This window comes from Polyodon spathula, chromosome 21, assembly GCF_017654505.1.
Source record: "Polyodon spathula isolate WHYD16114869_AA chromosome 21, ASM1765450v1, whole genome shotgun sequence".
Lineage (NCBI taxonomy): Eukaryota > Metazoa > Chordata > Actinopteri > Acipenseriformes > Polyodontidae > Polyodon > Polyodon spathula.
In genome coordinates, this window is record NC_054554.1 from 15,893,008 (window position 1) to 15,913,171 (window position 20,164).

Consider the following 20,164-nt stretch of genomic DNA (forward strand, 5'->3'; position numbering starts at 1 on the left):
ACTGAACAGATTCAATTCTTTTAGCCTGTCTGCATATGACATGCCTTTTAAGCCCGGAATAATTCTGGTCGCTCTTCTTTGCATTCTTTCTAGAGCAGCAATATCTTTTTTATAGCGAGGTGACCAGAACTGAACACAATATTCAAGATGAGGTCTTACTAGTGCATTGTACAGTTTTAACATTACTTCCCTTGATTTAAATTCAACACTTTTCACAATGTATCCGAGCATCTTGTTAGCCTTTTTTATAGCTTCCCCACATTGTCTAGATGAAGACATTTCTGAGTCAACAAAAACTCCTAGGTCTTTTTCATAGATTCCTTCTCCAATTTCAGTATCTCCCATATGATATTTATAATGCACAGTTTTATTTCCTGCGTGGAGTACCTTACACTTTTCTCTATTAAATGTCATTTGCCATGTGTCTGCCCAGTTCTGAATCTTGTCTAGATCATTTTGAATGACCTTTGCTGCTCCAGCAAAGGTCACAAGTTTGCTTACTATACCAGAATCTAAATCATTAATGTAGATTAGGAATAGCAGAGGACCTAATACTGATCCATGTGGTACACCACTGGTTATCACACTCCATTCTGAGGTTTTTCCTCTAATCAGTACTTTCTGTTTTCTACATGTTAACCACTCCCTAATCCTTGTACATGTGTTTCCTTGAATCCCAACTGCGTTCAGTTTGAGAATTAATCTTTTGTGCGGGACTTTGTCAAAAGCTTTAAGGAAATCTAAATAAACCATGTCATATGCTTTGCAATTATCCATTATCGATGTTGCATCCTCAAAAAAATCAAGCAAGTTAGTTAGACACGATCTCCCTTTCCTAAAACCATGTTGACTGTCTCCCAGGACCCTGTTACCATATAGGTAATTTTCCATTTTGGATCGTATTATAGTTTCCATAAGTTTGCATATAATAGAAGTCAGGCTTACTGGTCTGTAGTTACTTGGTTCAGTTTTGTTTCCCTTTTTGTGGATCGGTATTACGTTTGTAATTTTCCAGTCTGTCGGTACCACCCCTGTGTCAACAGACTGCTGCATGATCTTGGTTAGCGGTTTGTAAATTACTTCTTTCATTTCTTTGAGTACTACTGAGAGGATCACATCCGGCCCAGGGGATTTGTGTATTTTAAGAGCTCCTAGTCCCTTTAACACTTCTGCCTCAGTTATGCTAAAGTTATTTAAAACTGGATAGGAACTGGATGACAGGTGGGGCATGTTGTCAGTATTTCCTTTGTAAAAACTTATGAAAGTGGGAGAACCAGGGGTATGGGGGCTCTCCCCCGCCACTGTAGTAGACGGGGTTCTGGAGGTCCTTTGAGAAGGACCCTGGACAACAGATCGCATCCTTCCCTGCCCCGTGGAATGGGAAACAGCTGGGGATAGGGCTGCCTTCTGCGCTTGGTTCTGTTAGAGAACCTTTGACAAGGGGAGCAGTCCGACTCTCCTGCCTGCGCCCTGGCTGCGTGATCCGATCCTAAACACCGGACACAGGTAGTGTGACCATCCTCCCTTGGGAGTTTAGCTGCACACTGGTCACATCCAGCGGATTTGACAATTTTTTTTTGAAGTTTAGTTTCTTCTGCAGCTGTCAACCTGCTTTCAAACTGCTTCTAAACTGCTCTGCACTTTTCCACGCCTGTACTTCTCCCACTCACTGTCGCTGGGAAGACTGCCTCGTTTACCTGCATTGTTCTGCTGTGCTGTTGGCTCCTCCCCTCGCCCGTGTCTCAGCACCCCGCTGAATTTGAATCAGCTGCTCCCAGTTTCAGCTTATCAGAAAAACACACGCGGCTGTTTGACTTTGACTGCTGTGTTTCCCCAATGTCCTGAGTTTTCTGATTAAAACAATTAAAGATACAATTTCTCCTTACTGCTTCTAAACTGCTCTGCACTTTTCCACGCCTGTACTTCTCCCACTCGCTGGGGTTTTTATATTTATATATATACACACATACATACACACACACACACACACACCAGTTTAAATAAAGTATCAAATTCATCGTTAAAACTAGTAACCTGGTAGTTTAAACAACATAGAATTGTTCTTTGACTGCATTGCAATAAGCTATTAGTGAGATTTCTTTCATAATTATTAAATATTACATTTCATTATTTTTTAAAATGTATGAAAGTGTATTTCATCGCTCATTTTATTCCAGTTCAGTTCTAAATCTCTTGGAGTGAAGAATTTTAGAACATAAAAACATAAGAAAGTTTACAAACGAGAGGAGGCCATTCGGCCCATCTTGCTCGTTTTGGTTGTTAGTAGCTTATTGATCCCAAAATCTCATCAAGCAGCTTCTTGAAGGATCCCAGGGTGTCAGCTTCAACAACATTACTGGGGAGTTGATTCCAGACCCTCACAATTCTCTGTGTAAAAAAAGTGTCTCCTATTTTCTGTTCTGAATGCCCCTTTGTCTACACTCCATTTGTGACCCCTGGTCCTTGTTTCTTTTTTCAGGCTGAAAAAGTCCCTTGGGTCGACACTGTCAATACCTTTTAGAATTTTGAATGCTTGAATTAGGTCGCCACGTAGTCTTCTTTGTTCAAGACTGAACAGATTCAATTCTTTTAGCCTGGCTGCATATGACATGCCTTTTAAGCCCGGAATAATTCTGGTCGCTCTTCTTTGCACTCTTTCTAGAGCAGCAATATTCTTTTTATAGCGAGGTGACCAGAACTGAACACAATATTCAAGATGAGGTCTTACTAGTGCATTGTACATTTTTAACATTACTTCCCTTGATTTAAATTCAACACTTTTCACAATGTATCCGAGCATCTTGTTAGCCTTTTTTATAGCTTCCCCACATTGTCTAGATGAAGACATTTCTGAGTCAACAAAAACTCCCTAGGTCTTTTTCATAGATTCCTTCTCCAATTTCAATATCTCCCATATGATATTTATAATGTACATTTTTATTTCCTGCGTGCAGTACCTTACACTTTTCTCTATTAAATGTCATTTGCCATGTGTCTGCCCAGTTCTGAATCTTGTCTAGATCATTTTGATTGACCTTTGCTGCTGCAACAGTGTTTGCCACTCCTCCTACTTTTGTGTCGTCTGCAAATTTAACAAGTTTGCTTACTATACCAGAATCTAAATCATTAATGTAGATTAGGAATAGCAGAGGACCTAATACTGATCCCTGTGGTACACCGCTGGTTACCACACTCCATTCTGAGGTTTTTCCTCTAATCAGTACTTTCTGTTTTCTACATGTTAACCACTCCCTAATCCATGTACATGTGTTTCCCTGAATCCCAACTGCGTTCAGTTTGAGAATTAATCTTTTGTGCGGGACTTTGTCAAAAGCTTTCTGGAAATCTAAATAAACCATGTCATATGCTTTGCAATTATCCATTATGGATGTTGCATCCTCAAAAAAATCAAGCAAGTTAGTTAGGCACGATCTCCCTTTCCTAAAACCATGTTGACTGTCTCCCAGTACCCTGTTACCATATAGGTAATTTTCCATTTTGGATCTTATTATAGTTTCCATAAGTTTGCATATAATAGAAGTCAGGCTTACTGGTCTGTAGTTACCTGGTTCAGTTTTGTTTCCCTTTTTGTGGATCGGTATTACGTTTGCAATTTTCCAGTCTGTCGGTACCACCCCTGTGTCAAGAGACTGCTGCATGATCTTGGTTAGCGGTTTGTAAATTACTTCTTTCATTTCTTTGAGTACTACTGGGAGGATCTCATCCGGCCCAGGGGATTTGTTTATTTTAAGAGCTCCTAGTCCCTTTAACACTTCTGCCTCAGTTATGCTAAAGTTATTTAAAACTGGATAGGAACTGTATGACATGTGGGGCATGTTGTCAGTATCTTCCTTTGTAAAAACTTGTGAAAAGTAATCATTTAACATATTTGCTATTTTTTTTTCTTCATCTACGATTTTGCCATTTGTATCTCTTAAACATTTAATCTCCTCTTTGAATGTTCTTTTGCTGTTGTAATATTGGAAAAACATTTTGGAATTGGTTTTAGCTCCCTTAGCAATGTTTATTTCTATTTCTCTCTTGGCCTTTCTAACTTCCTTTTTGACTTGCGTTTTGCAGTTCTGTGTACTCTTTCTGCGTACTTTCTTTTTGGTCCTTTTTTAATGCTCTGTAAAGTGCCTTTTTTCGCTGAATATTTTTTTTAATTGATCTATTAAACCATTTTGGCAATTTAGTTTTACATTTAGATTTGTCTACTTTAGGGATATAATTGTTTTGTGCCTCTAGTACTACATTTTTGAAGAACAACCATCCTTCTTCTGTGTTTGTTTTCTCTATTTTACTCCAATCTAATCCTGTTAGTCTCTGTTTCATTCCTTCATAGTTTGCCTTTTTAAAATTGTAAACCTTAGCTTTAGTCATTACTTTTGGGTTTTTAAAAAACACTTCAAATGAGACCATGTTGTGGTCTGAGTTTGCCAGTGGTTCTCTGACCTCTGTTTTAGTTATTCTATCTTCGTTATTTGAAAAGTCTAAATCAAGGCATGCCTCCCCTCTAGTGGGTGCCTTCACAAATTTTGTTAGGAAGCAGTCATTTCTCATTTCCACCATTTCTATTTCATCCTTCGCGCTACCCAACGGGTTGTCCCATTTTATTTGGGGGAAGTTGAAATCCCCCATTAGTATGGCTTCTCCTTTGCTACACACATTTCTAATGTCATTGTATAACAGATTATTGTGCTCACCGTCTGAATCTGGCGGTCTATAGCATGCTCCTATTATTATGCCTTTTGAATTTTTGTCTGTTATTCTGACCCATATTTGATTCGGTTTTATTTTCTTTGTCCAGGTTTAACACCTGGGCTTCAAGACTGTTTCTTATGTATAGCGCTACCCCTCCTCCTCTTCTTTAGATAGCCCACGTAGACTTGATTAAAATGTCAAAAACAGTATTCTCTACATGAGAAAATTGTTTCTACCCACTTTCCCCACTCAATTTATTCACCAAGCAATTTACAGGGAAAATAATATTACTGCTAAGTGAGCCTACATAAACACTTAATGACTTACACCACAGTATGTCCATGAACGATATTTTTTAAAGGAAATACGATTGTAACTATGCAGAGACAAATTATACCGACAAAATTATGTTTTTAAAATACTTGTTAAAAAAATTAAAAAAAAAATACAGCAAGCTATTTCCTGAAGATAAAATGTATTTATATATAAAAATGCACCAGTCTGCTGATTGTTGAAGCAGAACATTTTATTCTCCAGGCAACTTCTTTCACAGAGAGGCTGCCTTCAATCATGCCGATAGCAACCAGGCGATCTTCATTACTCAAGCGGGGCACAGAGATATCAAAAACACAAGCTAAGTTTCAAGAAACCATTGGGGCAACCTTGCCCAGCACAAAGCAAACAGGCACAACCATAAAACCGATGGGGGCCAAGGTTGCCACAATTGTTTATTCTAACTTGTATCAAAAGAACAAGCTATGTTAGAAAAAACAACTGGAGCAACCTTGGCCAGCACCAAGCAAATAGGCGCAGCTGTCAAAGCGGTGGGGGCCAAGGATGCCCCAGTTGTTTCTACTAACTTGGCTTGTGATTTTAATGCATTTGTTCCATGTTGATTGTGCCTAAAAACACAATCCAAGTTGGTAGAAACAACTGGGGCATACTTGGCTCCCCATCGGTTTTATGGTTGTGCCAATTTGCTTTGTGCTGAGCAAGGCTGCGCCAATGGTTTCTTGAAACTTAGCTTGAGTTTTTGATATCTCTACTTTAAATGGCTGGGCACTTTTGATAACTTGGCTTTTTTCACATTTCCAATGTGTTTTTGTTTCGGATACAGTCAGCACTCACATATCCGGTCCTATAAAAACGTTCACGTCAGTGACGGTTAAATGAGAGTAACACATATCTGATTAGATTTTGGCCCGTTCCAACCACTGTAATTTTTTTTGTGTTCCTTACAAAACAGACAATATCCAAAATAAATATCTGAAATTACTTGTGTTTTTAGATGTACTGTATTGGTTTTGTTAGTACTATATTTAACAGAAGTAGTATTTTAATTCTGAACGATATGATTCTGAAAATATCACTTGCCAAACTAGAGACGACACATGGACTGTAATACAGTACATACTTTTAAATCCAGTAGGTATTGTAGCGATATGTAAAGATTTCCCATTAACGACCCACCAGCAAAATTAAATGTTATCCATGCACAGAACTGCGGAAAACATAAAACATAAAAGGCAATACAATTTAGCAAAACCAAAGCATAAAGTTTCCAATATTAAAACTGTATCCAAAGTCAGTATTAAAAATTGCAGAATACAGTGTTCGATAAAGCCCTATTGTCACAGTTTACTTCACATAAAAGCAACAAAAAAAAAAGTGAAAGCTTGTTAAGCATGCAGTTGGAGGTCTTGTACATTTGTGTACATTTACACAGCAGACCAGAACACAATAGCAAAATGCTTTGTTGTAGAGCCTCAAAAAAAAAAAAAAAAAATTTGAGCTACTGTAGATTTATTTCCTGTGTGCAGATCAATCAGTTTCCTGCTCCACTTTCATTCACAGAGACATAGACCAGGAGGGAAGCCAACTCAAGATCTTCACTGTATCCATTTTTCAAGGGAACTGATCTGTAACCTTTAAAAAGAAGTAAAGCTTAATATTGAAAGAATGCAAAAAAGAGTGAATATACTGATTTCAACAAAGGTACTCCCTGAGCGGAGGGCCATGGAGTCCTACTGGTCAGCAGTTGTATATTTGCAGTGCCCTTTTATTTAACCCCATTGTTCTGCCCAATACAGAATGTTCCCTTATTGTAGCAACTCTCCACAACAACTCAGGACAACTTAATGTCAGTGGGGGTCTAATTGAGCTCACTGGTTGCCTGGCCAACTTAACACTTACCACTCCTAATTCCTTTGACAGGAAGAGTGGCCTGAGCCAGAAAGTGAGGGTCACTGAACATGTCTTCTACACACACACAGAAGTAGAGGAAAGCCAAGTCAGGCCAGTAGATATTAAACTTGACTGTCTGGGGTGAGTCCAGCCACACTGGGTTCAGTCCATTGTCACCTGCGGGACATACAAGCACAATTATTGTCTAGCAGAATGTTGTCATGATGACCATACAAGAGTACACCACTCTTCAGTTGGTTTCAGTAAAGATAAGCAGAGAAGACACAATTATGAATAGAGGGTTTGATACTTCATAAAGGATTCATACATCACTGCATTAACTAATGTAAACTTCAGGATGAATTGAAATAGGAGACTGCATATAGTCTATAGTTTTCTCCTGCAGACAGATTCGTATCTTTTCACTATATGTGGAGAGGATCAAGATGAAGTTTGCATTACTCAACCACTGTCATATATAGTGCCTATAGAAAGTCTACACCCCCTTGAACTTTTTTCACATTTTGTTGCGTCAGTGCCTCAGAGTTTCATGCATTTAAATGAGGATTTTTTTGGAAGCAGTTACAGCTGTGTCTGTTGGGATAGGTCTCTACCAACTTAGATTTGGCAATATTTGACCAAAAATGTTCAAGCTTTGTCAAGTTCCTGGGGCATGTTGATGGACAGCAATCTTCACGTCATGCCACAAATTTTCAATCAGATTTAGGTCGGGGTTCTGACTGGGCCACTCAAGGACATTTACATTTTTGATCCTTAGCCACTCCTGTGTAGCTTTGGCTGTGTGCTTTGGGTCATTGTCATGCTGAAAGGTGAACTTCCATCCCAGATTCAGCTTCCTTGCAGAGGGCAGCAGTTTTTCCTCAAGGACTTCTCTGTACTTTGCTCCATTAATTTTCTCTTCTATCCTGACAAGTGCCCCAGTCCCTGCCAATGAGAAACATCCCCATAACATGATGCTGCCACCACCATGCTTCACAGTAGGGATGGTGTTCTTTGGTTGATGCACTGTGTTGCGTTTACGCCAAACATAGCGCTTTGCATTTAGGCCAAAAAGTTCCATTTTAGTTTCATCAGACCACAAAACTTTTTGCCATATGGCTACAGAACCTCCTGAGTGTTGTTTTGCCTACTTCAAACGGGATTCAAGGTGGGCTTTCTTGAGCAATAGCTTTCTTCTTGCCACCCTACCATACAGGCCATATTTGTGGAGTGGTTGGGATATTGTAGTCACATGCACACTTTGACCAGTCTTGGCCATAAAAGCCTGTAGCTTTTGCAAAATTGCCATTGGCCTCTTGGTAGTCTCTCTGATCAGTCTCCTTCTTGCTCGGTCATCCAGTTTGGAGGGATGGCCTGATCTAGGCAGAGTATTGCCATACACCTTCTACTTAATAATCGTCTTGACCATGTGCCAAGAGATATTCAAGGCCTTTGATATTTTTGTATACCCATCCCCTGATCTGTGCCTTTCAACAACTTTGTCCCGGAGTTCTTTTGAAAGCACCTTGGTGCTCATGGTTGAGTCTTTGCTTTGAAATGCACTACACAGAGGAGGGAACCTAAAGGAACTGCTGAATTTAACCTGAAAGCAGGTGAATCACTACAATTTAACACAGGTGGATGCCGCTTAACTTGGTGTGTGATTTTGAAGGCGATTGGTTACACCTGAGCTAATTTAGGATTGCTATTACAAGGGAAGGTGGACACTTATCCAACCAAGCAATTTCAGTTTTTATTTTTAATTCATTTTCTACAAATTTCTAGAATATTTTTTCACTTGGAAGTTGTGGGGTAGGATGTGTAGATAAATGAAAAAAAATATTAATTCCAGGCTATAACGCAAGAAAAGGTGAACATTTTGAAAGGGGGTGTAGACTTTTAATAGGCACTGTATTATTAAAAGGGCATGCTACAAATGCCTTTATTAAAAACATTATTGTACATCAAAGTATCCAAAGAAACACTCATCATGAAACTGAATTTCTGCGGTTTGGCAGGTATTTCAGGGGTGATTGGTTATTCTAGTCATTTTCAGCCTCATTAAAGGTTGGATTTTGTTTAGTTTTGTCTTTTGCTTAGAATGTAGGCTGGGTTCTACTTTCTCCATCCCAACAAATTAGCTAATTAATATTAATTGGGGGACTTTAAAGTAGCACAACTGAAACATGGTTAACACTGTGTTTGTGTTGCATAAGAAGATTAGGAAGCAAAATAATTTATTTATTTATTTTTTTTTTTTAATACCGTAACATGAGTAGGGCCCAGTATATGCACAGCTATGGCCCAAAGTTTTAGGTTTTTATTTTTGTTCACATAACCGTGTTTTGAGCCGATTCAATATCTTAACTAAACTGTTAATTACTAAACAAAGCTGCTTCTTTTTACCTTGATGTCCTGATTGACTTGCCGATTCTGTTTCAGCTTAATTATTTGAACACAAGAGCAAGCAATGACATTAACCACTTCCCCCAGATGCTACTTTAACTTGCATTTCGTTCTTGCACTTGCCTGGGAACTAGGTAGCTTCGTGTTGTTTTGTTCTTTCCTGCTAATTTAACAGAATGTTCTCATAATTAGGATGTAGCGGCTTAAGACTTAAAGACTGTCCCTTGAGTAGTCGAATACAGGTTAGACTGTATCTGAATACAGGTTTGACTGTACTTAACGAAAAACCAAATTTTTCGCAAATTTGACATAGATGTATACTGCTCTCCAAAAACTATTGGGATTTCCACTACATCAGAGTTGAAACTTCATGCTGATTTGAACTCTGCTCTCGCCAAGATAAGCACCAACTAAGACGTAGCTTTACAGTAAACTAATGTGATCCATCTGCATCTCCATCCATTTGTGTTTCTTTCCATCTGATGATGTAGACATCCTTCTGCCTGGTGTAAAAAGTGTAATGCCGGCTCCAGGAATCAGCTTATTTTGCCTCCACAGCACATCAGCACACACAACGGCTGCAATGCTGGCTCCAGGGATCAACCACAGTGCGGTCTCCCCAGAGCATCAGCATGACAACCGTCTGGATTGAGTTAAATAGGGTACATCTCTAGGTCTTCAAGTGGGCACCTTCTGTCCTCAGTGTTTCGTCGACTAGCCCACAACACCTCAAGAGGGCTCGACAGTGATTCTGGCGTCCCAGCATCACCCCCTCCGTCCCCCACTCAGCTCAGCCCAGCTTACTTACCTGTACATCAGTGTTGCTTTCTTTCTATTGTGCTTGAGATCCCCATCCAGAATCTTTCTGTCTCAACCACAGCCATTTGCTGTTTCTTTCTGCTGCATCAGATAAGTTCTTCACTGTGCAACGCAACTCTTGGCCACTGAAACAATCGGCCAAACATCGCAGCACTTAGCCAAGGACGGTTTATTTGACGCCATGACCAAGACCCACCTTACATCCTGTCAAAATGTGCATTAATGTTGCAGGTGAGGAACATAAAGGACATGAGGGATCCTCACTTACCCAGAGGTTTATGTTCTATGGTGATGGGAGAACATCATATGTTGATCTGATGAGGAAACTGATCCTGCTCTGCTCCATTGTCCATAGGTCTTGCAAGCCGATCTTGCATTGTTCCACACTCTCCCATCTCAGCCATTCTCCCTGCTTGGCCTGCGAAATCGCCTTTACACACCTGATTGTCTCCTCCTGGTTTTGCACCTGGGGTTGCACTGTGCCATGTAGGAGGAGCTGAGCTCAGACCAAGACCCCCTCCTTGCTGAAATTGCCCCATATCACTGATTTGAAGCATCTTCCACAGCTTTCTTTGCCACCCTTAAGTATTTGTCGCGTTAATCTACTAATGTCATTTCCAGTTGGACTTTGCGCACTTAAAACTTGGTTAGAGCACAGACTGGTAGCTGCAGTATTCCTTTACCATAAAGACCCACTCTGCTGAGGCAGCTTGGAACTCCCAACCATTCCTGATGTATGAACTGATTACAGCTTCCAGCTTCTCAACTGTTGTCAAGGAAACCTCGTACAAAGTCAGTGGCCACAGCAGTCTTGACAGTAGACCAAACTGAAAGCACCAGAGTTTCAGTTTGCCTGGTCAAGCGCTGCTGTCTATGCTCTTCAACCCTTCCTAAACTAAAAATTCCCACAGTGATTGGCTGGTAGTAAAATGATTAGGTTTTGTGTTAGAAATGTTCTAAATACTTACATACAACCACTGTTTTAAGTGTGTTGCTCTCATGTACTCCGTAGACTTGCACTTCCACAAAGGGGCTGACAATGTTCCTCCTGGGTTTGGGCAAATGACGAGCACCAAGTACCTCAAGTCAAATATTCATCATGAAAAAAATAAGTACAAAACATAAGAGTGTAATAAACTGGACAGTGGTAGGTCTAAATGCTGCCAGTATAACTCTGTATTAATCCAGCTGGGGTTTCCACCAGGGGTGATACATAGACCCACTCAATAACTATACTGCATGCAATAACAATGCTGTGAAAGAGGTTGGTGAAATATTAGTTTATTAGTTGCCACTGTTCAGGTCACAGCTGCTTAAATATATTGTCCAAAAGTGGATGCACTTCTCAGTTGCGTTTTCAAATTTTGGAATAATAATAAAAAATAAATAAAAAAAAACACAAAATTAACAGCTGGCCAAATGTTTTAAAGATTCTTACCCGTATTTCAATGGTTTGCTCTACAGTTTTGTCTTTGAAAGGGTTACACAAATTACTTTTTAAGCATTTAGGCTGCAGTAGGAAGCCACACTTTCCATTCAGGTCAAACAATGCTTTATTTGCATGCATAGATTTGTCTAGAAAAAAAACAAAACAAATACATACAGCTGAAAACAAGTTTAAACCTTTGAGGATGGCCTTCATAAAGCTGTAAACATGGAAAGCTACTTCAGATGTATGTTTTAAGAACATCCCCACCCCTGAAGGATTTTGAATAGCAATTTCACAAAAATAATCTAATCTACCTGAATCTGCTGTGTAAGGGTAGTTTTATTACACATTCACAAGATCAAGTCAAGGATATATTTTAAAAATGTATTTTGCTTAACCCATTGCCGCGGGACTTTTTTTCTTCTGCTGAACATATACTATTTATTTTTTACTTGCCGTGGTCGCAACATGTAGGATACGTTATTCTGCTTTACATAAAATAGCTTGTTTTCATACTTGTTTTTACTATTTCTGGTTGTATTGAATTTTATTCTACAATGTTTGCATATAATATAGTAATATGATTAGCGTTTGCTGCATGCTTATTTATTTTACAGTGTATACTGAAAATAAAAAGAATGTGCTTTTCATGCACTTTAATAAATGTAAGAAATACTTTTAATAATAAAATATAACAAACTGCATTTTCACTTGTATGTATTCGTATATTTTCATTGTAAAAGGTTTTGCATCAGACTTGACAAAGTACTTATGATATTTTGCTTAGTTCGGCCAACTTCCATAAGGTGGAGCTGTTTGGGGTATTTTTTACATAGACTATGGTTCGGACAAACCCTTGTAGTTTGTCAACCGTAAAAAATAATTGAAAACTGTTTTTATTTGAATCCTCAGAAAATTTTGCAACTAATATTCAGAATTTTTTTCTAACTTGGAAAGTGTTTGATATTAGCAGTTATTAAATATATATATATATTAATAATTATTCGTTTTTTATGGGGGACGTGGCTTACATATTTATTTTTTTATATTCCACTAGTTAAATTATATCATTGGAAACAGACCTTTCTATTAACATATTGGGTTTTAAAATTCTGATTTAGTGTTACCAAACAGCAAGCAATAAAACACAACAACATGTTCATGTGCATGTCCAATATGGGAATTCTGATTAGGCGGCAAAGGATTAAAGGAAAAAACTTCCAGGGGCTTCATGAGGAAAGAACGATCCATTTAAACAGACGCACTGTAGAGTGTTCAGTTTAATAGAAAACAATTATAAAGTCAAGTTGATAAACATTATGGCTGGTGCCATCGTCGTTACATGACTGCATCTCTGCAGTTGATAATCTACAGTTAAAAAACTCACCTGGAGTTTGAAAGTTAAGGGCCACCAACTGACATCCACACTTCCAGTAAGGCAACGGGTTGTAGTTCGAGGAGTCCATTCTTCCACCTCTAGGGTAGATTCTGCTGAGTGCCTTGCTGTTATACTCAAGAAATGCATTTTCATAGATAGGTGCCAAGTCTTCATCAAAGGAACGCACTTCCTTGAAATCATAATTTTGATCTTTGTGGACAAAGAGATTATTAACAGTGCCCTCCACATACCAACAAACATAATACCAAAATAAGTTTGTTACTTATGGGGGTGTTCAGGTTTTGGCCAATTTTCAGACCCACCATCCCTTATCAACCATAACAAACAAGCTGAAACTGAGCAGCTGATTCAAATTCAGCGCCATTCTGAGACACGGGCGAGGGGAGGAGCCAACAGCACAGCAGAACAACGCAGTTAAATGAGGCAGTCTTCCCAGCAACAGCGAGTGGAAGCGACAGCGAGTGGGAGAAGTACAGGCGTGGAAATGTACAGAGCAGTTTGACGGTTGCAGAAGAAACTAAACTTAAAAAAACCCTCAACATGGTCTTCAAGCCAGTAATCTGTGACACCTGCTTGATGTGGGAAATCCGAGAAAACCCAGCAGAGCTAAACCAAGTGTGCGTAAAGTGCCACGCGATCCAGGATTTGCATAAACTAGTATGCTAGAAATGGAGCTGGAAGAAGTGCGACAGCAACAGGATCTTGAGGAACTGGCACACCCACAATTCATGGAAGTCTGCATCACCCCTAACAGACTGAAAGCCACCAGGGAGATAGAAGGTCAGAACAGCTGGGTTCAGGTAGGCAGAAGCAGGGAAAAAAAGAAACTTCGTCAAACACAACCACCAGAAATCAAAACAACCAACAGATTTGAGTCACTTCAGAATTTTGATGAGCAGAACCAACAACAAGAGAATGAAAGGAACAACATCCAGGACCCTATTGACAGTGGTGACCAGACAGCAAAAAGAAGGGAGGTCATGATTGTTGGGGACTCCATATTGAGAAACACGGCAAGTTCAATTCGCAGTTTGGACCCCCTTACTACAACAGTGTGCTGCCTTCCGGGAGCCTCGGTCAAGCACATCACCGAGAACGTGGACAGGCTCCTAGAACGAACAGGAGACGACCCGGTAGTAGTCGTCCACATCGGTACAAACAACATTGGAAGAGACAGACCAAAATCCCTGCAAAACAAATTCAGAGAGCTAGGAAGGAAATTAAAAGAGAAAACCAAAACTGTGGTATTTTCTGGAATACTACCGGCACCTTGCAAAGGACCATATGGACAGCTGGAAATAATTAATCAAAACGCATGGCTGAAGACGTGGTGCACACGGGAAGGCTTCACCTATCTTGATCATTGGACCACATTCTACAACGAGGAGAAATCAACAAAAAAACAGAAGGGAGACCGCATCAAAACAAGAACAACAACTCAGGTAAGACAACCATTAAATGTATTTATCTAAATGCTAGAAGTATCAGAAACAAAATTCTAGAACTTGAAGCTACTGCACTAACGGTAACTATGATGTGATAGGTGTTATAGAAACGTGGTTGTCAGAGTGGGTATACACTGTATAGGAAAGATAGGCAGCGCTATACATAAGAAACAGTCTTGAAGCCCAAGTGTTAAACCTGGACAAAGAAAATAAAACCGAATCAATATGGGTCAGAATAACGGACAAAAATTCAAAGGGCATAATAATAGGAGCATGCTATAGACCGCCAGATTCAGACGGTGAGCACAGTAATCTGTTATACAATGACATTAGAAATGCGTGTAGCAAAGGAGAAGCCATACTAATGGGGGATTTCAACTTCCCCCAAATAAAATGGGAAAACCCGGTGGGTAGCGCGAAGGATGAAATAGAAATGGTGGAAATGACAAATGACTGCTTCCTAACAAAATTTGTCAAGGCACCCACTAGAGGGGAGGCATGCCTTGATTTAGTCTTTTCAAATAACGAAGATAGAATAACTAAAACAGAGGTCAGAGAACCACTGGCAAACTCAGACCACAACATGGTCTCATTTGAAGTGTTTTTTAAACCCCCAAAAGTAATGACTAAAGCTAAGGTTTACAATTTTAGAAAAGCAAACTATGAAGGTATGAAACAGAGACTAACAGAAGTAGATTGGAGTAAAATAGAGAAAACACCCACAGAAGAAGGATGGTTGTTCTTCAAAAATGTAGTACTAGAGGCGCAAAACAATTATATCCCTAAAGTAGACAAATCTAAATGTAAAACTAAATTGCCAAAATGGTTTAATAGATCAATTAAAAAAAATATTCAGCGAAAAAAGGCACTTTACAGAGCATTAAAAAAGGACCAAAAAGAAAGTATGCAGAAAGAGTACACAGAACTGCAAACGCAAGTCAAAAAGGAAGTTAGAAAGGCCAAGAGAGAAATAGAAATAAACATTGCTAAGGGAGCTAAAACCAATTCCAAAATGTTTTTCCAATATTACAACAGCAAGCGAACATTCAAAGAGGAGATTAAATGTTTAAGAGATACAAATGGCAAAATTGTAGATGAAGAAAAAAAAATAGCAAATATATTAAATGATTACTTTTCACAAGTTTTTACAAAGGAAGATACTGACAACATGCCCCACATGTCATCCAGTTCCTATCCAGTTTTAAATAACTTTAGCATAACTGAGGCAGAAGTGTTAAAGGGACTAGGAGCTCTTAAAATAAACAAATCCCCTGGGCCGGATGAGATCCTCCCAGTAGTACTCAAAGAAATGAAAGAAGTAATTTACAAACCGCTAACCAAGATCATGCAGCAGTCTCTTGACACAGGGGTGGTACCGACAGACTGGAAAATTGCAAACGTAATACCGATCCACAAAAAGGGAAACAAAACTGAACCAGGTAACTACAGACCAGTAAGCCTGACTTCTATTATATGCAAACTCAAACTGATCGCAGTTGGGATTCAAGGAAACACATGTATATGGATTGGGAGTGGTTAACATGTAGAAAACAGAAAGTACTGATTAGAGGAAAAACCTCAGAATGGAGTGTGGTAACCAGCGGTGTACCACAGGGATCAGTATTAGGTCCTCTGTTAGTCCTAATCTACATTAATGATTTAGATTCTGGTATAGTAAGCAAACTTGTTAAATTTGCAAATGACACAAAAGTAGGAGGAGTGGCAAACACTGTTGCAGCAGCAAAGGTCATTCAAAATGATCTAGACAAGATTCAGAACTGGGCAGACACATGGCAAATGACATTTAATAGAGAAAAGTGTAAGGTACTGCACGCAGGAAATAAAAATGTACATTATAAATATCATATGGGAGATATTGAAATTGGAGAAGGAATCTATGAAAAAGACCTAGGAGTTTTTGTTGACTCAGAAATGTCTTCATCTAGACAATGTGGGGAGGCTACAAAAAAGGCTAACAAGATGCTCGGATATATTGTGAAAAGTGTTGAATTTAAATCAAGGGAAGTAATGTTAAAACTGTACAATGCACTAGTAAGACCTCATCTTGAATATTGTGTGCAGTTCTGGTCACCTCGCTATAAAAAAGATATTGCTGCTCTAGAAAGAGCGCAAAGAAGAGCGACCAGAATTATTCCGGGCTTAAAAGGCATGTCATATGCAGACAGGCTAAAAGAATTGAATCTGTTCAGTCTTGAACAAAGACGACTACGTGGCGACCTAATTTAAGCATTCAAAATTCTAAAAGGTCTTGACAGTGTCGACCCAAGGGACTTTTTCAGCCTGAAAAAAGAAACAAGGACCAGGGGTCACAAATGGAGATTAGACAAGGGGGCATTCAGAACAGAAAATAGGAGACACTTTTTTACACAGAGAATTGTGAGGGTCTGGAATCAACTCCCCAGTAATGTTGTTGAAGATGACACCCTGGGATCCTTCAAGAAGCTGCTTGATGGGATTTTGGGATCAATAAGCTACTAACAACCAAACGAGCAAGATGGGCCGAATGGCCTCCTCTCGTTTGTAAACTTTATGTTCTTATGTTCTTATCATAACACATTTCTAGAGGCTGAAAAGGGCTAACTTTTCTTGTACAACACCCATGATCAAATCTGTCTAGGGAGTCAAACAATGAGCAGGGGAAAAAAGAAATGCGAAAAACAGTAAGAAGGTTTGTGGTGGAAGACCAGTGCCCCATTATTCTGATAAGGCAGAAACTGACTTTGGCTGCTGAGGTTGCAGCACAACGAAAAGGTAGACCAAACTTAAAAGGGAGACAGAGAATAAGGGTGTGAGATGGGGTTTAAATAATGAGTTTGATTTGATATTTTGGCAGGGGCAAAACAGTGGGGAAGAGGTTACAATTCTGCAAAAATCACCACAACTAACATGCATGTAATCTACTAATGCAGGGGTTTCCAATCCTGGTCCTGGAGGGTTTTTGTTCTAACTGTACACTAAATTAATAAATTGGACTGTGGCAGAGCTCTGCCCTTTTTAAATTGGCAGGGATGGGGGGTTAATTTCCCCTACCTGCCTGGGTTTATTATGTTCAGGTGGCTGGGGTTGATTAACTTAACAATCAATTGGCGCCCAGCCACCTGATATAAAAGGAGGCCTCTGCTTCCCATTATGAGGAGGGAGCTGAGGAAGCAGGTTGGTGTTTGGTTTTGGTTTGGTAAATTTTTTAATCCAGTGAAGGCATTGCCCAGCCTGGAAATCTGTATTTTTATAAGTTTTGCTTTGTGTTTAAATACCTATTTTTTTCCATTGTGCCCTTTTGTGTTTTTGTAATAAAAGTAGTATTTATTTTTTTTAACTGCAGTCTGTCTCTGGGCCTCTATCCACTCGCCAGCCTGCCACATGGACCAATTAAGCTGCTAATAAGAATTTCATTGGTCCAATTAAGTAAATTACTGTAAAGTTGGAACAAAAACCAGGCACCAGCCCTCCAGGACCAGCATTGGAAATCCTGCACTAATGACACACACTTAGTCCCTACTATGCCATTGCCCAACCTACAACACCAAAAAGGTTTTTACCCACTTTTTGTACCACTACACCACTGCATTCATTTGTTGCGCAAATCAACTTAAAACTTAAAATAAAAGATACATACTGTAAAAACCTTTGTATAAGTCTATTTTTTAGGTATTTTTAGTGGGTCCTAAAAAGGGGGGAGCAACTTCTACACCATGGTGACCTATAGGCTTTTACCTGAAATTGTCTCAAAACAGGGGGGTGGGGACTTATAAACCGGTGAGACTTACAGTAGTTTTTATAGTAACAGCTTACAAAAATAAAACCATACACTTACCAAACATTTGTTTGTTTCCACCTTTGGGGTTGCAGTAGATGACAAGTGCAAGCATATCGGTGTGAACCATTTTATCCTTCTTCTTTTTATCCCTTTCAGATAACTATATTGAGTAAAAGTGTTTAATCAAAATACGTCAGAGAATTCAACATCAAAATACGCGAGAATTCCATCACTATATATGTATGTATACATATATATATTATATATATATATATAATATATATATATATATATATATATATATATATATATATATATATATATATATATATATACACACACACACACACACACACACACACACACACACACACACACATATACATACATATATATACACACACACAGTGCCTTGCAAAAGTATTCAGACCCCTGACCAATTCTCTCATGTTACTGAATTACAAATGGTACATTGAAATTTCGTTCTGTTCGATATTTTATTTTCAAACACTTAAACTCAAAATCAATTATTGTAAGGTGACACTGGTTTTATGTTGTGAAATATTTAAGAAAAATAAAAAACTGAAATATCTTGCTTGCATAAGTATTCAACCCCCATACATTAATATTTGGTAGAGCCACCTTTCGCTGCAATAACAGCTTTAAGTCTTTTGGGGTAAGTATGTACCAGCTTTGCACACAGTGTCGGAGTGATTTTGGCCCATTCTTCTTGGCAGATTTGCTCCAGGTTGTTCAGGTTGGTTGGACGATGCTTGTGGACCGCAATTTTCAAATAGTGCCACAGATTCTCAATGGGACTGAGATCAGGACTTTGACTGGGCCACTGTAGGACATTCACCTTTTTGTTCTTGAGCCACTCCAATGTTGCTTTGGCCTTGTGCTTGGGATCATTGTCCTGCTGAAAGGTGAATTTCCTCCCAAGCTTCAGTTTTTTAGCGGACTGAAGCAGATGCTCTTGCAGTATTTTCCTGTATTTTGCTCCACCCATTATTTCTTCAATTGTAACAAGATGCCCAGTCCCTGCTGATGAGAAGCATCCCCACAGTATGATACTGCCACCACCATACTTCATTGTAGGGATGGTGTGTCTTGAGGCATGGGCAGTGTTAGGTTTACACCACACATAGCGCTTTGAGTTTTGGCCAAAAAGCTCCATCTTGGTCTCATTCGACCACAAAACCTTTTCCCACATCGCAGCTGGGTCACTCTCATGCTTTCTGGCAAACTCCAGATGTGCTTTCAGATGGTACTGAGTAACGGCTTCTTTCTTGCCACCCTCCTATACAGGCCAGTGTTATGCAGAGCTCTTGATATGGTTGAGTGGTGCACCATTACTCCACTCCCAGCCACTGAACTTTGTAGCTCTTTCAAAACGATTGTTGGCCTCTCTGTGGCTTCTCTCACAAGTCTCCTTGTTTGAGCACTGAGTTTTGAGGGACGGCCTTTTCTTGGCAGTGCCTGGGTGGTGTGATGCCGCTTCCACTTCCTGATTATTGGTCCAACTGTGCTCACTGGGATATCCAAACATCTCTAACTTCTGTATAATCCTCTTTGGTCTTCATTTTCTTTCAGATTCACAGCCTTACCAATAATCCTTCAACAGTGGGGTTTTTATCCAGAAAATGTGACAGCAACTTTAATGGTTCACAGGTGGAGGCCAATGGTAAGGTAATTGTGTCCTCGTTAGGTCAATTTCTTTCATCAGTGCAAACTGGGAGCTTCCACAGCACAGGGGTTGAATACTTATGCAAGCAAGATATTTCAGTTTTTTATTTTTCTTAAAAATATTTCCCAACATAAAACCAATGTCACCTTACAATAACTGATTCTTAGTTTCAGTGTTTAAAAATAAAATTTCAAAACAGAACAAAATTTCAATGTACCATTTGTAATTCGGTAATATGAGAGAATTGGTCAGGGGTCTGAATACTTCTGCAAGCCAGTGTATGTATGTGTATATATATATATATATATATATA

The 20,164-nt window shown here is 39.2% G+C and overlaps 1 protein-coding gene across 1 annotated transcript in view; it reads right to left on the bottom strand.

Annotated features, from left to right (window-relative positions):
- Positions 1-6,067: 6,067 nt before the first annotated feature.
- The window catches only part of LOC121296706 (1-phosphatidylinositol 4,5-bisphosphate phosphodiesterase gamma-2-like), a 49,077-nt gene continuing 34,980 nt past the window's right edge, over positions 6,068-20,164 (bottom strand). The window contains exons 22-27 of the mRNA XM_041222476.1: positions 18,222-18,324; positions 12,930-13,130; positions 11,552-11,688; positions 11,082-11,193; positions 6,898-7,065; positions 6,068-6,630 (exon numbers count right to left, since the gene is read on the bottom strand). Coding sequence (XP_041078410.1) covers positions 6,530-6,630; positions 6,898-7,065; positions 11,082-11,193; positions 11,552-11,688; positions 12,930-13,130; positions 18,222-18,324 — 822 coding nt within the window. The 3' untranslated portion in view covers positions 6,068-6,529. The remainder of the gene's footprint in view (positions 6,631-6,897; positions 7,066-11,081; positions 11,194-11,551; positions 11,689-12,929; positions 13,131-18,221; positions 18,325-20,164) is intronic.